We start from the raw sequence: 14391 nt of genomic DNA on the forward strand, positions 1-14391 counted from the left end.
TTCAATCTGTGTCGTCGTCATTCATAAGCAGCGATCTCGGAATGTACACTTCCCAGTTTGGCGGCCATCGGAAATGGTTGTACACTTGAATGGCTTACCCCGCTTTCATGTGCACCATGCTTCACAGATTTTTGAGGTGGCCTATTAAAATGTTGCAAAACAGCAGTGCTGGAAGCTTAACTTGTTGATGTTTTTGGTCGGCCAGACCTTTCTTACCACATCCTGCACGGTACCATCAGCTTCACATTTATCCCGAATATGATAAATTGTTGCACATGTTGTGGCTGGTTTCTTTACACATTCTGCCAGTGCTGTTGTACCTCCAACATGTTTTCATACTTCCAGTACCACTTCAGTATGGCCTTGCATTGCTCGAATGACGATCTTAACTTCATTCAGTGCTGCACTATCATCTGCTGGAAAACGCTTGCCAAACTCTGTTGAGAAAACAATATACTTTGCCACCATGCAAAATAGCAACACTATGTCATTTTGTTCCAAAGATATTAACTATCAGAGAGTGCCTACATTTTTCTGGACCCCTCTGTACAATTCAGGATTATATAGCACCTTTGGAATCATCAAAGTAGTGCTATTTTGTAAACATATCTTGTGTGTGAAAAAATGGAATTTTGTTATATCAGTTTAGGTTAGGGTCAGCGAATGTCACTAGCAGTCGATTAACTTTGCTCTAATAATCGATGTTCGACTATGAAATTGTAGTACACTACGCAGAATATTTTCTCCTCAGTATCTGAAAATTTGTACAATCTGCTAGGGCAATTTGTTTTCAGGGTTGAGGACTCTGGAGCGAAAACGAGACATCCCTCCGGGGAGGCGGGCACCGGCAATCACGAGGCAGAGGAGGAATGTGGTGACCGCTCGAGGCAGGTGGAGGTGGCTGGCCTCGTCGCAGCCATGCGGAGTGCTGTGTTGAGGTGAGTGGGGGCGAGGCAGCCATGGCTACTGCCACTGTATTCTGCCTGCATTGACTCTCGGCTGTCACGAGTGGGACTTTTATTTACACGCCACCCATGGGATTGCATGAGCTGTGACAGTGAAGTTCTGAGGAGCAAGGAGTGCAGACTTCAGTAATGATTGAAGCAAAATTCACAGTCTCTGTTTTCGACAGAAGTGTACGATAATTTCTCGACACTACTGATGACAGAGAATAGGAAACATGTTGTACAAACATTTTGAAATGTCATTGTTTATTTGCTCATGTAAATAAATGTCTACAAACATATCAAACTGTATTTAGAAGGTAGTGCATAGAGCATTTCTACTTTATCCTTCCTGTGTCAGTTTCTTTCAGAGTATCAGATATAGCCGTTTTCACTGTTGAAATAATTTTCGCTAACCCTTTGGGCGCGCCTGCAACAGTTAGCCACAAGCAGTTTTCTGTTAGTGTCACAGATAGAGTTATACTTGGAGGAATGTCCAAATACGTATTTGTCATTCATTACAGCTGTCACCACTTACTACGTTTGTGCAATTCACGCTAAAAGCAATTTGGTCGCTATCGTTTGGAAAATGGATATGTGTTTGCAGTGTGTTTGCTGCTATGCACCTTGTAACATAAGTACTTTCTATACTTACGTTTTTCTCACTTCCCAAGGCAATATTTCTTTTATTTTAGTATGTAATGAATATTTGAATTGAATCAAAGTACCCATATGCAACTTGTGTTACCTTTTAAAATATTGGATATTGTCTTGCAACAATATCTTACTGTTCTAAACATTTGTATCATTTGGTCTCATAAGAGTATGGAAATGGGGGAAAAAGACATTTCACAGGCACTCTCAAATTTTATGTCCTAAAGACTATGAGACAATATTACAGAAATTGTCAGAAGAATTGTCAGACCATGTGAATCACAGTTAGAAGAGGAAGTTATTGAAAAAGAAAACCACAGTAGTAACTCCGAACAATCAACAGAGGAAACTGTCTGTAGGAGCTGATCATTCATTTGCTCCCCGGATTCCTGAGCTGGGGACTGGAAAGCACCGCTGTTTGGTCACCATAAACTGTATGCATGCTTCACCGATCACCGTGGCAGTGGAACATTGTGTGTGACAGGGAATGGGAATCTTGGCATGAACACCCAGGTCATGATAACAGAATAAACTTCTAAAAAAAATTAAATAAATAAATAAAGGAACCTGTCAATCTCAAGGTGTGCTGCGCACAGATGAGATGCATAGCAGTTGAGTTGTCACAGTCGTTAACGGACAACCTGGTGGGACCCTGCCACACCTTAGTTGTATAATGCTTACTCAGCCATGTGGGTCTCTGTCTGAGTGGACCCTTATTTCCCCCTTTACTCATGGGATAAAAATGGAACCCTTGGAGATTTCTCCTTATTGTCCCAGTGGCAAGAGTAGGCTGCTGGTAGGTACTAACACCCAATCAAATAAGAGGGGTCATGTAGCCACTCTTCCAGACATGGTGGCGACACAGAATTTGTGCACGAATAGTAACGGAATGCATGCTGCAGGTCAGAATGTGTTTATAATTGTGAAACAGAAAGAGGGCAGTTTCGAAAAAGTTTCGCCTTTATATGTTCAAGAAGGTTTGGAGGGCATTACAGGTTCATCGAAATCCGTCAAGCGATTGTGTAATGGTATGCTGTTGGTTGAAACTGCTAGCTCCAACAATCAATATGCCTCCAGAAAGCTAAACGCCTTGTAGAATATGCCATCGAAATGGAGCTCCGCAATACCTTGTGCTACACCAAACGTGTTGTGTTGTGTAGAGATCTGGTAGACATACATAAGGAGAAATTGAAAGATGAGTGGGCTCAAGAAGGATCAGCAATTTGCTGAATATGCTGAAAAGGGTGGATGGGAATCTGGTGAAATCTGACTCCTTCAATAACATGAAACTCCCAGAGCATATCAAGGCAGGTTTTCTTTATCTAAGCATACGGCCATATGTCCCTAACCCAGTGATCTGTTTTAAATGTCAGTATTTTGGTCACACACCTGTGGCAAATGTAGCCAATGCCTTGATGGCATTCGCTGCTCCTCGCCTCCAGAGTGTGTAAATTGCTCTGGGGATCACCCTGTCTGGAGTAGGGATTGCAGTGTCTTCCTTGAAGTGCGAAAGATACAGGAGATTAAGATTTTGAGATGCATCCCATATGGAGAAGCCAAGAACATCTATAAGGCCAAGCAGTCTTCCACATTCACTACATCTTTTGCATTCCCCTTAAAAATCGTAGTTTGACAGCCAACACTTTTTCACAAATGGAGGTTGCTAGTGTCAGCACTAGTACCTGCATGTGTCACTGTACTTGTAAACTAGTTTCAGAGCCCATAGCCCCTCCGAGAACGCAAGTGAAAGCCACTATTGTGGAGCTTATGGTACCTCAAAAGGCAGAACCTTGTAAAAATCCAGCTCTGCCTCTGCCACTGTTGTGGCAGTCTCCAGAAAGCCCTTCCAGGTCAAGAAAGCAAACGGGAAACTCGAACCGCAGTCAAAAACAGGTGATAGACTGTCAGACCGAGACAATGTAATTCGACTTGATGGCTCTGCTGCTTCTGCTTCAGAGCCTCGGACTGCGAAGTCTGCCCGGGGCAACCATCTTATCCCAAAGCTGAAACTCCTATCATTGTCGGCTCCCCACCCCAGTGAAAAGATAGGGTGAAAGTCCAACCACCATGATAAATAGCTCCCATACTACAGTGGAACATGAATGGGTTCAGGTCTCTTGTGGAGGAACTGAAACTGTTGGCGCAAGCACAGTCCCTGTGCTTGTGTTTACAGGAAACACATTTCAAAGCTAATGATGCCCCTGTGCTATCGTGCTATACCCTCCACCGTGAGAATGACCTGACTGGGGAATGAGCTGAGGGAGAAGTTGCTGTGTTTGTCAATAACACACACCACTCCGCTGCTCTCCCCTTAGTTACTGATCTAGAAGCAGTGGCCATTGCAGTTCATGCAAGTCCGATGATCACTATCTGCTCTATGCACTTGCCTTCACAGGAAACAATGGACTCTGAGGCTCTCGCAAGCCTAATTGAACAACTTTCCCACCCATTTCTCCTACTGGTTGATTTCAATGCCTGCAATGTATTATGGGACTTGCACTTCTACATCTACATCTACATTGATACTCCGCAAGCCACCCAACGGTGTGTGGCGGAGGGCACTTTACGTGCCACTGTCATTACCTCCCTTTCCTGTTCCAGTCGCGTATGGTTCGCGGGAAGAACGACTGTCTGAAAGCCTCCGTGCGCGCTCTAATCTCTCTAATTTTACATTCGTGATCTCCTCGGGAAGTATAAGTAGGGGGAAGCAATATATTCGATACCTCATCCAGAAACGCACCCTCTCGAAACCTGGCGAGCAAGCTACACCGCGATGCAGAGCGCCTCTCTTGCAGAGTCTGCCACTTGAGCTTATTAAACATCTCCGTAACGCTATCACGGTTACCAAATAACCCAGTGACGAAACGCGCCGCTCTTCTTTGGATCTTCTCTATCTCCTCCGTCAACCCGACCTGGTACGGATCCCACACTGATGAGCAATACTCAAGTATAGGTCGAACGAGTGTTTTGTAAGCCACCTCCTTTGTTGATGGACTACATTTTCTAAGCACTCTCCCAATGAATCTCAACCTGGTACCCGCCTTACCAACAATTAGTTTTATATGATCATTCCACTTCAAATCGTTCCGTACGCATACTCCCAGATATTTTACAGAAGTAACTGCTACCAGCGTTTGTTCCGCTATCATATAATCATACAATAAAGGATCCTTCTTTCTATGTATTCGCAATACATTACATTTGTCTATGTTAAGGGTCAGTTGCCACTCCCTGCACCAAGTGCCTATCCGCTGCAGATCTTCCTGTATTTCGCTACAATTTTCTAATGCAGCAACTTCTCTGTATACTACAGCATCATCCGCGAAAAGCCGCATGGAACTTCCGACACTATCTACTAAGTCATTTATATATATTGTGAAAAGCAATGGTCCCATAACACTCCCCTGTGGCACGCCAGAGGTTACTTTAACGTCTGTAGACGTCTCTCCATTGATAACAACATGCTGTGTTCTGTTTGCTAAAAACTCTTCAATCCAGCCACACAGCTGGTCTGATATTCCGTAGGCTCTTACTTTGTTTATCAGGCGACAGTGCGGAACTGTATCGAACGCCTTCCGGAAGTCAAGAAAAATAGCATCTACCTGGGAGCCTGTATCTAATATTTTCTGGGTCTCATGAACAAATAAGGCGAGTTGGGTCTCACACGATCGCTGTTTCCGGAATCCATGTTGATTCCTACATAGTAGATTCTGGGTTTCCAGAAATGACATGATACGCGAGCAAAAAACATGTTCTAAAATTCTTGACTTGCCCCAGGGGTCAAGTGTTGGAGAACCTCATGATGTCTCAGGAGCTGTGTACTGTCAACATGTCCCGTGCATTTCTCAGCTACTCCTGGGTCATCTTCAGCCATCGAACTGTCTTGCTCTCCAGACCGTGCACACTAAGCACAGTGGGAAGCAACTGATTACTTTCATTCCAGTGACCACTTCCCACAGTGGATCCACGTACCGGATGGAGGATTACTGGAACAGAAGCCACCAAGATGGATGATCAGCAGGACTAACGGAGTGCTGTTAAGCCAGTTGGCTGCGTTTGAACACCGTGACAGTGACCAGGAATAGGTGGACCACATCATGCGTGTGATCCGTCATGCCACTGACCTATCCATACCACAGTCTTTAGGTCATCTTAGGGGGGTGACCCGCTCCTTGGTGAACAGATAAGTGCCGTTCAGCCACCTGGTAGAGGCATGCGGCCCTTCAACAGTTTAAATGCCTCCCGACAGCAGAAAACCTCACAGCCTTTTGAGTTGAGAGCCGAGGCTTGACTCGTTATTATGGAGAGCGAAAAAAGGTCGTGACAAATGTTCCTGGACTCCATCAACTGTTCCATTTGTTCTACAAAAGTGCGGGAAGTCATCTGGAGGATTTCCAATAAACATAGTCGATTATTGATAGCAGTGGTACTGAAAAAGGGGTGTCTTCAAATGGCACCCAGAGCCATCGTTCAGATGCTGGCTGACCATTTTGGAAAAACTACAGCCGATCCAAGTCAGGATCCAGCATTTTTTTGCTACCGTGCAGCTGTAGAGGGGGGCAAGTTGGACTTCAGATCCAACCGTTTTGAGGCCTATAACTCTCCATGTGGGAGCTTGAAACGTCTTTGTCTGATACTCGTGACACTACATATGGTCACGACCAACTCTGGTACCTCATGCTTCGACATTTGCCAATAGTGTGAAAGGAAATCATCCTAAAATGTTCTAATCTTATGCGGCAGACAAGCAACTCCAATTCATGGAGGGAGACAGTTCTGATACTTCTCCTAAAACCAGGAAAGGTCTAAACATCTCCCAGTGGTTACAGGAATGTCGCCTTCACGAGATGTGTAGGAAAGACTGGAGTGAATAGTTAACTGTCGTCTAGCCTGGCTGTTAGAGACCAGGCAACTCCTTAGCCACTCTAGTTGTGGATTCGGGAGATTTCGGCCCACTATCGACTACCTGACCGTTCTGGAGGCGGCCGTTTAGGAGTCTTTCCTACATAACCATCACTGTGTGGGTATATTCTTCGATATCAGAAACGCTTATGATACTACTTTGAGAGACGTATTATTGCACAACTGCATCCTTGGGGATTTCAGGGTCACCTCCCCATCTTCATAGGATCTTCCCTGTTTCGATGGTTTTTTAGGACTCTAGTTGGTGACTCTGCAGCTCGTTGTGAACAGGAGAATGGTGTCCCTCAGGGCAGTGTTTCAGATGTTACCCTCTTTGCCATAGCCATAAACAGTAACATGTATACAGCAAGGAGTCCTGTACAGTGTTCCTTATTTGTGGACGTTTTTGCTGTTTTCTGTTACTCCTCCAGTGTTGCAACTTTGAGGTTAGAGGGAGCTGCCAAGATGGGTTTACAGTTTTCTGCAGATAAGTGTGTGTGTGTGTGTGTGTGTGTGTGTGTGTGTGTGTGTGTTCTCATTTTAATCAGTCTTGTAATATTTTTAATTTTAGCTGCCTTGCATATGAGGAACACCATCCTACATTTTAGAGACTCGGTTGGGTTCTTGGGCCTCATTTATGACTTCAAATAGGCTGAAGAGACCTTAGAGCGAGAACCCTGCAGGGACTCAATATCTTAAAGTGCAATTAAAGCAATAACAGCCCTCGGTCGCAAAAATTACATCTTTTGACCTGGTTTCGGCACTACTATGAGTGCCTTCATCAGAAGTAAGACATTGAAACTGGCCTATAACATAAGTACAAAAATCACCGCAAATACAAATAGGCTACTTAACATCCAAAATAAAGACAGATGAATATTATGATGAACATTATTTAGTACATGAAGTAAAAGGCAATGTTTTATTTGACAGCAGCATACATAGTAACTTTTTGTCTATGTAAGAGTTTAGAAGTACTGTTTAAAGGCGGAAAACTAACAGCACAGGAAAGAAATAGTACTTACATGTCACGTATAAAATAAATATCAAGTGCTAAAGCCTTAAGTCACAAAATTTTTTTACGAAATAATACATGGGAGGCAAACTACTATGGGCTACTCACACGTCATGCCATAGGTAGCAGAAGACTGAGGTGCCTGCGTTAACAACTGTGTGCAGGTGGACATTACACCAAGAGTGCCATCTAGTAGCCACAAATACAAACTGGCTACTTAACATCCAATATATAGACAGACAAATATTATGACGTACATGAAGTAAATGGCAATATTTTGTTTGACAGCAGCAGACAGGTTAACATTTTGCTATACATTAGAGCTTATAAATGCAGTTTAAAGGTCGAAAATGCCATTATAAAATTACAAAGGGGGCTGAGGCTGAATAAGAGCATGTAGAAAAACAATGACATGAAATGCAACCAATATAAACCATTTAATAGACAAAAAGTATGACTCCACTTAGATAGAAAAAACATTTCGGTAACTGCGTGAAGAAACACAAAATCAAATATCGGGTAACGGCTTTATACCGTTGCAGACATTTTTATTACGTAATTATAGTTGCTCCTTAGGAATGAAGCCATTATTTTGAGAAAGATGTTTAAAAATTTCTAATTCTTCAAGAATATTTAATCTATGCCTATTCTTCTCAGTGTGCAAAATGTTGATGTCGTGAACAGCTTTAGGCACATAACCTGTAATCAAAAGGCGGTCGGCAAAAGACGAATTTTAGGCAGTAGTGCCATTTTTTCTTAAAAGATGTTCTTTGTATCTGATTGTAAAGACAAGTCCTGTTTGTCTTATGCAGTAAGAAGAGCAGATGTTACAGAAAATCTAATGAAAGCCAGTTTTCCAAAGGGGAACTAGTCAATTTTAAATTATGAATAATTTTTTTTCCCAACTATTATTGGTTGAAAAGACGGCATTACAATTATATTTATTACGAAGAAGGCGTTGAATCTGATAGGAGATGGGCCTCAAGAAAGGAATAGAAAAAAACTTTTTTTAGGTTGGATTCAGTGATAGAAGTGGAGAGAGTAGTAACTGTTTTAATAGTTTTAAAATGTACACAGAGTGACTGGCTCACCCATATTTTATGTAAGTGATCAGCCTGTGACATTTTCCTGTGCCTTTCTCCTTTGTCATTTTCTTGTGTTTTAGTCTTGTGTATAGCATCTTTATTCTTTCCTATTATCTTAGCATGTATCATCACATTTTCATAATTTTTTGCATATTTGTTTCTTTTAATGTGTGTAAGGGGCCCCTTAGCAAAAAACACACACACACACACACACACACACACACACACACACACACACACACACACAAAATATGACCACGTGGTTGAAGAGGGGAAACAACAAACATATGATCACCATTTTTAAATAGAAAAAGATGAAGAAATTATTTCAATAAGTGAACCACTTCCTCCTCCTCCTCCACCTCCTCCTCCTCCTCCACCTCCTCCTCCTCCTTCTTCTTCTAAAGCCAAGGCCAAGAACATACTAAAAGTTTTTCCAGGTCCAAAACAAGTGCTACAATTATGGAAAAAGAAATTGACACTTTTATTTATTTATTTATTAGTATGGGATGATTAACAATATTGTGGGTAGTACAAAATAATGCACCCAGTATAGTAAAAGAGCTGAGGTTCAATATTCAAGAGAACGAGACTGCAGACACACCACAAAACCAGAGATATAGGCTCTTTTAGGTGCATTATATCTAATAGGTATAAAGAAAGGAGACATGAATTACTGTGAACTGTGGGATTCAGATGCCACAAGAACAATTATTTTACAAGCTCTCTTCAGCTATAAACACTTTAGGTTTCTGCTTTGAGCTCATAGGTTTGACGACTTGGGTACCTGGAATGGGAGAAAACAAAGAGAGAAACTAGAACCTATTTGGGACTCCATCAAGAATTTGTCAACTGTCTTGTTCAGTACAATGTTAGCGAGTTTGTAACTGTTGACAAGATGTTGCATCATTTCAGAGGATGCTGCATATTTGTATAGTATATCCATAACAAGGCTGCAAAATATGGGATCAAGATTTGTGCCTGGTATGATGCCAAAACATTTTTTACCATGAACTTTGAAATTTGTTGTGGTAAGCAGATGCCAGGACCCGAGCAAGTCTGATAACGTTGTACAACGATTAGTGACACTAGTTGAGAAAACAAACAGATATCTTTCGACTGGCAATTACTGCAGTAGCTACCCTCTGGCTGAAAATCTCCTCCGAAAAGGATTGGCTTTCTTGGAAACCATGGAGAGAGAGAGAGAGAGAGAGAGAGAGAGAGAGAGAGAGAGAGAGAAGGAAATTCCTCCAGAATTTTTTAAGGCCTCGGTTATTTCTAAAAAGAACAAAGCTGTGATTTTGTTTATTGACAATGCACAGCACAAATGTAATAGATCAAGAGGCTAGGAAATAGAGAGTGGAGTACAGTGCTACCAAAGGAGTAGTAGGTGCTGTAGATCAGATGTCCTCATCCTACAGCATTTCCAGAATTATGCGACGATGGCCAATGGCACTCTTTTCTAGGGACATCTAGATACTGCTGGGATAAATGCAGACATTATTTTCAAATTCAACAATCCTGATAATAAAAAAGAATATGGACTTTTTTGAAACATCTTGCTCTTAGCCTGATGGAAGAACATTAAAATCAAGGAATGTTACATCAAACACTTCCCAAGGATATGCACATCTTCTTGGCCAAGTACAGACATGAAGAAAAGCAGACCAAGGAACCAGCAAAATCTGGAATTTGTTAATACGTGGCAGGCATAAAAACAACAGAACAAAAACAGAATGTGTAAAATGTTAGAAAAACGTATGCAAGAAACATAGTGTCACAGACACTAAGTGTGTGCATTGTGAAAGGAGCTGCAGATGGAAGTTGACTAACTTATTCAGTCACAAAGAGGAGTGGGAGTTGATGAGTGCTCGATTTCATAATGTGTTCTCTTGTTACTTTCTTTTCACACCAATCAGTGCAGTTAAGTGATACAACTTTAAAAAAGTGAAGGGAACAAAGAATATTAGCACCTTATTAATTACAGTGACAGTAATAGACAATTATGAAGGCAAGAAATAAATAAAATATTGTTTTTATAGAGCCATGTGATGTTATGTTTTCTCCATTAAAATGCAACTAGTGATTATATAAAGATTATTTTTCCTTAGGTTAAAAATGTATTACTAATTGCTGTGTAAAAGCCGCAAGGCACGCACTCATGAAACTTTGAATGGCACACCCACTGAATGGTTAAAAAACGTTTCTTATCTGTTCATTTCTTATTTATGCACAGTGTAGACTCCTCTATCCAGCAATTGTGAAGTGTAGATAACTTTTAGCTTTCAAATATTGGGTTTCTCTTGTTGGAGAACTCTCACAGTAGTGTTTATTTATTTGCTGGCAGGCCACAATAGTCTCACCTGAGATGATGACTGTAGAAAGCTACACAGTCCCCCCCCCCCCCCCCCATCTGCCCCCCACCCCTCCCCATCTCCTCTGCTGTCCCTGCCCCTCGGTACAGTATATCATTGTAAAACATAAAACCCTCCATAAAGCTTGATATTAATTACTAAATTGCTGTACACTTGAATGATCACAGCCACCATTTGTCAGCTGGAGTTACACTTGATTCTACTGGAATGGTATATAATAGCACAATATAGATGATAGATCTTGTATTGTAATGATTGTACCCACCCCATGAACCCTTCGTGGGGTGGCTTGTGTTCCTCAGCGATACAGACAGCCACACTATAGGTACAACCATAATGGAGGGGTATCTGTTGAAATACCAGAAAAACGTGGTTCCTGCTGAGGAGCAGAAGCCTTTTCAGTAGTTTCAAGATCAAGAGTCTGGATGATTGATCTGGCCTTGTAGCATCAGCCAAAATGGCCTTGCTGTGCTGATACTGTGAATGACTGAAAGCAAGAGTAAACTACAGCTGTACTTTTTCCCAAGGACATGCAGCTCTACCATATGGTTAAATGATGATGGCATTGTCTTGGGTGAAATGTTCCAGAGGTAAAAGAGTCCTCCATTTGGATCTCTGGGTGGGCGGGACTACTCAGGAGGATGTCTTCATCAGGATAACAAAATTGGCATTCTTCGGATCAGAGCTTGGAGTGTTAGCTCCCTTAATCGGGTAGGTAGGTTAGAAAATTTGAAAAGGAAACTGATAGGTTGAAATTAGATATGGTGAGAAGGGAACTAGTGAAGTTTGGAGGCAGGAAGAACAGGACTTCTGGTCATGTGAATACAGGTTTGTAAATAATAAATCAAATAGGAGTAATGGAGAAGTGGGTTTAACAATAAATAAGAAAATAGAAATGTGGTGGGTAAGCTACTGTGAACAGCATAGTGAGCATGGGCACATTATCGTAGCCAAGATAGACACGAAGGCAACTCTACCACAATAGTAAAAGTTTAGATGCCAACTAGCTCCGCAGATGATGAAGAGATTGCAGAAATGAATAATGAGATAAAAGATCTTATTCAGATAGTTAAAGCAGATGAAAATTTGTGATGGGGGGGACTGTAATTCAATTGTAGGAAAAGGAAGAGTAGGAAAAATAGGTGAATGTGGAGTGGGAGGAAGGAATGAAAGAGGAAGCTGCCAGGTAGAATTTTGCACAGAGCACAGTTTAATCATCTCTTAACACTTGGTTTAAGAATCATAAAAGGAGGTGGTAGACATGGAAGAGACATGGAGACACTGGAAGGTTTCAGATTGATTATATAATGGTTAGACAGAGATTTAAGAACCAAGTGTTAAATTCTAAGACATTTCCAGGGCAGAGGTAGACTCAACCAAAATTTATTGATTATGGGACCTGGAAAAGTTGAACGAACCAGAGGTTGTTGAGAGATTCATAGGGAGCATTGGGCAACAGTTAACTAGAACAGAAGATGAAAGTGAAGCTTTAAGAGATGGAGTAGTATAGCCACCAGAGGGTCAAGTAGATAAAATGACAAGACCCAACAAAAACCCTTGGATAACAAAAGATATTGAATTTAATTGTTTAAAGGGGAAAATTTAAAAGTGCAGCAAATGAAGCAGGCAAAAGGGAATACAAACGTTTAAAAGATTAAATTTACAGGAAGAGCAAAACTGCTAAGTAGGAATGGTCAGAGGACAAATTTAAGGATTTAGAAGCATATTTCACTAGGGGAAAGACAAATACAGCCTACAGGAAAATTAAGATGCCTTTGGGGAAAAAGAGAAGCAGCTGGAGCAATATCAAGAGTTTAGATGGTAAACCAAAGCAAAGAAGGAAAAGCTAAAAAGTGGATGGATTGTATAGAGGGTCTGTACAATGGAGATGAACTTGAAAGCATTATTATATAAAGGGAAGTGGATGTTGAGAAGATGAGAGGGGAGATATGATGCTATGAGAAGAATTTGGAAAATCTCTGAAAGATGTAAGTCAAAACAAGGCCCCAGGAGCAAACAGTATTCCGTCAGAACCACTGATAGCCTTGGGAGAGCCAGCAATGACAAAACTCTTCCATGTGGTGTGCAAGACATATGAGACGAGGGAAATATCAGCAGACTTCAATAAGAATGTAGTAATTCCAATTCCAAAGAAAGCAGTTGCTGACAGGAGTGAAAATTACTGAATTATCAGTTTAATAAGTCATGGTTTCAAAATACTAACACAAATTCCTTAAAGAGGATTGGAAAAACTGATAGAAGCAGACCTCAGGGAAGATCAGTTCGGATTCCAGAGAAATGTTGGAACATGCGAGGCACTACTGACCCTACAACTTACCTTAGAAGATATATTAAGGAAAGGCAAACATACATTTATAGCATTTGTAGACTTAGAGAAAGCTTTCGACAGTGTTGACTGGAATATTCTTTTTGAAATTCGGAAGGCAGCAGGGGTAAAATACAGGAAGGAAAAGATTATTTATAACTTGTACTTATAAGAGTTGAGGGCCATGATAGAGAAGTAGTGGTTGAGAAGAGTGAGACACGGTAGTAGCCTATCTTCAGTGTCATTCAATATGTACATTGAAAGAGCAGTAAGGAAACCAGATAAAAATTTGGAACACGAATTGAAGTTCATGGAGAAGAAGTAAAAACTCTGAGGTTTGTTGATGACATTGTAATTCTGTCAGAGACAGCAAAGGATTTGGAAGAGCAGTTGAATGGAATGGACAGTGTCTGGAAAGGGGGATGTAAGATGAACACAAACACAAAACAAGGATAATAGAATGTCGTAGAATTAAATAAAGTGGTGCTAAGGTACTCAGATTAGGATACGAGATACTTCATGTAGTACATGAGCTTTGCTATTTGAGCAGCAAAATAACTGATGATGTTTGAAGTGTAGTTGTTGTTGTTGTTGTTGTTGTTGTTGTTGTTGTGGTCTTCAGTCCTGAGACTGGTTTGATGCCACTCTCCATGCTTCTCTATCCTGTACAAGCTTCTTCATCTCCCAGTACCTACTGCAACCTACATCCTTTTGAATCTGGTTAGTGTATTCATCTCTTGGTCTCCCTCTATGATTTTTACCCTCCACGCTGCCCTCCAATGCTAAATTTGTGATCCTTTGATGCCTCAGAACATGTCCTACCAACCGGTCCCTTCTTCTTGTCAAGTTGTGCCACAAACTCCTCTTCTCCCCAATTATATTAAATACCTCCTCATTAGTTATGTGATCTACCCATCTAATCTTCAGCATTCTTCTGTAGCACCACATTTAAAAAGCTTCTATTCTCTTCTTGTCCAAACTGTTTATCGTCAGTGTTTCACTTCCATACATGGCTACACTCCATACAAATACTTTTTGAAAAGACTTCCTGACATTTAAATCTATACTTGATGTTAACAAATTTCTCTTC

At 41.2% G+C, this 14391-nt stretch overlaps 2 protein-coding genes across 3 annotated transcripts in view; one reads left to right on the forward strand and one right to left on the reverse strand.

The window, feature by feature from the left end:
- The window catches only part of LOC126108485 (ankyrin-3-like), a 512755-nt gene that overhangs the window by 334055 nt on the left and 164309 nt on the right, over nucleotides 1–14391 (reverse strand). The gene's annotated exons all lie outside the window — the stretch shown is intronic.
- The window catches only part of LOC126108482 (uncharacterized), a 95599-nt gene that overhangs the window by 40630 nt on the left and 40578 nt on the right, over nucleotides 1–14391 (forward strand). For both annotated transcript variants that reach the window (XM_049913737.1, XM_049913738.1), the window contains one exon: nucleotides 795–938. In XM_049913737.1, the coding sequence (XP_049769694.1) occupies nucleotides 795–938 (144 nt within the window). The remainder of the gene's footprint in view (nucleotides 1–794; nucleotides 939–14391) is intronic.

This window comes from Schistocerca cancellata, chromosome 11, assembly GCF_023864275.1.
Source record: "Schistocerca cancellata isolate TAMUIC-IGC-003103 chromosome 11, iqSchCanc2.1, whole genome shotgun sequence".
Lineage (NCBI taxonomy): Eukaryota > Metazoa > Arthropoda > Insecta > Orthoptera > Acrididae > Schistocerca > Schistocerca cancellata.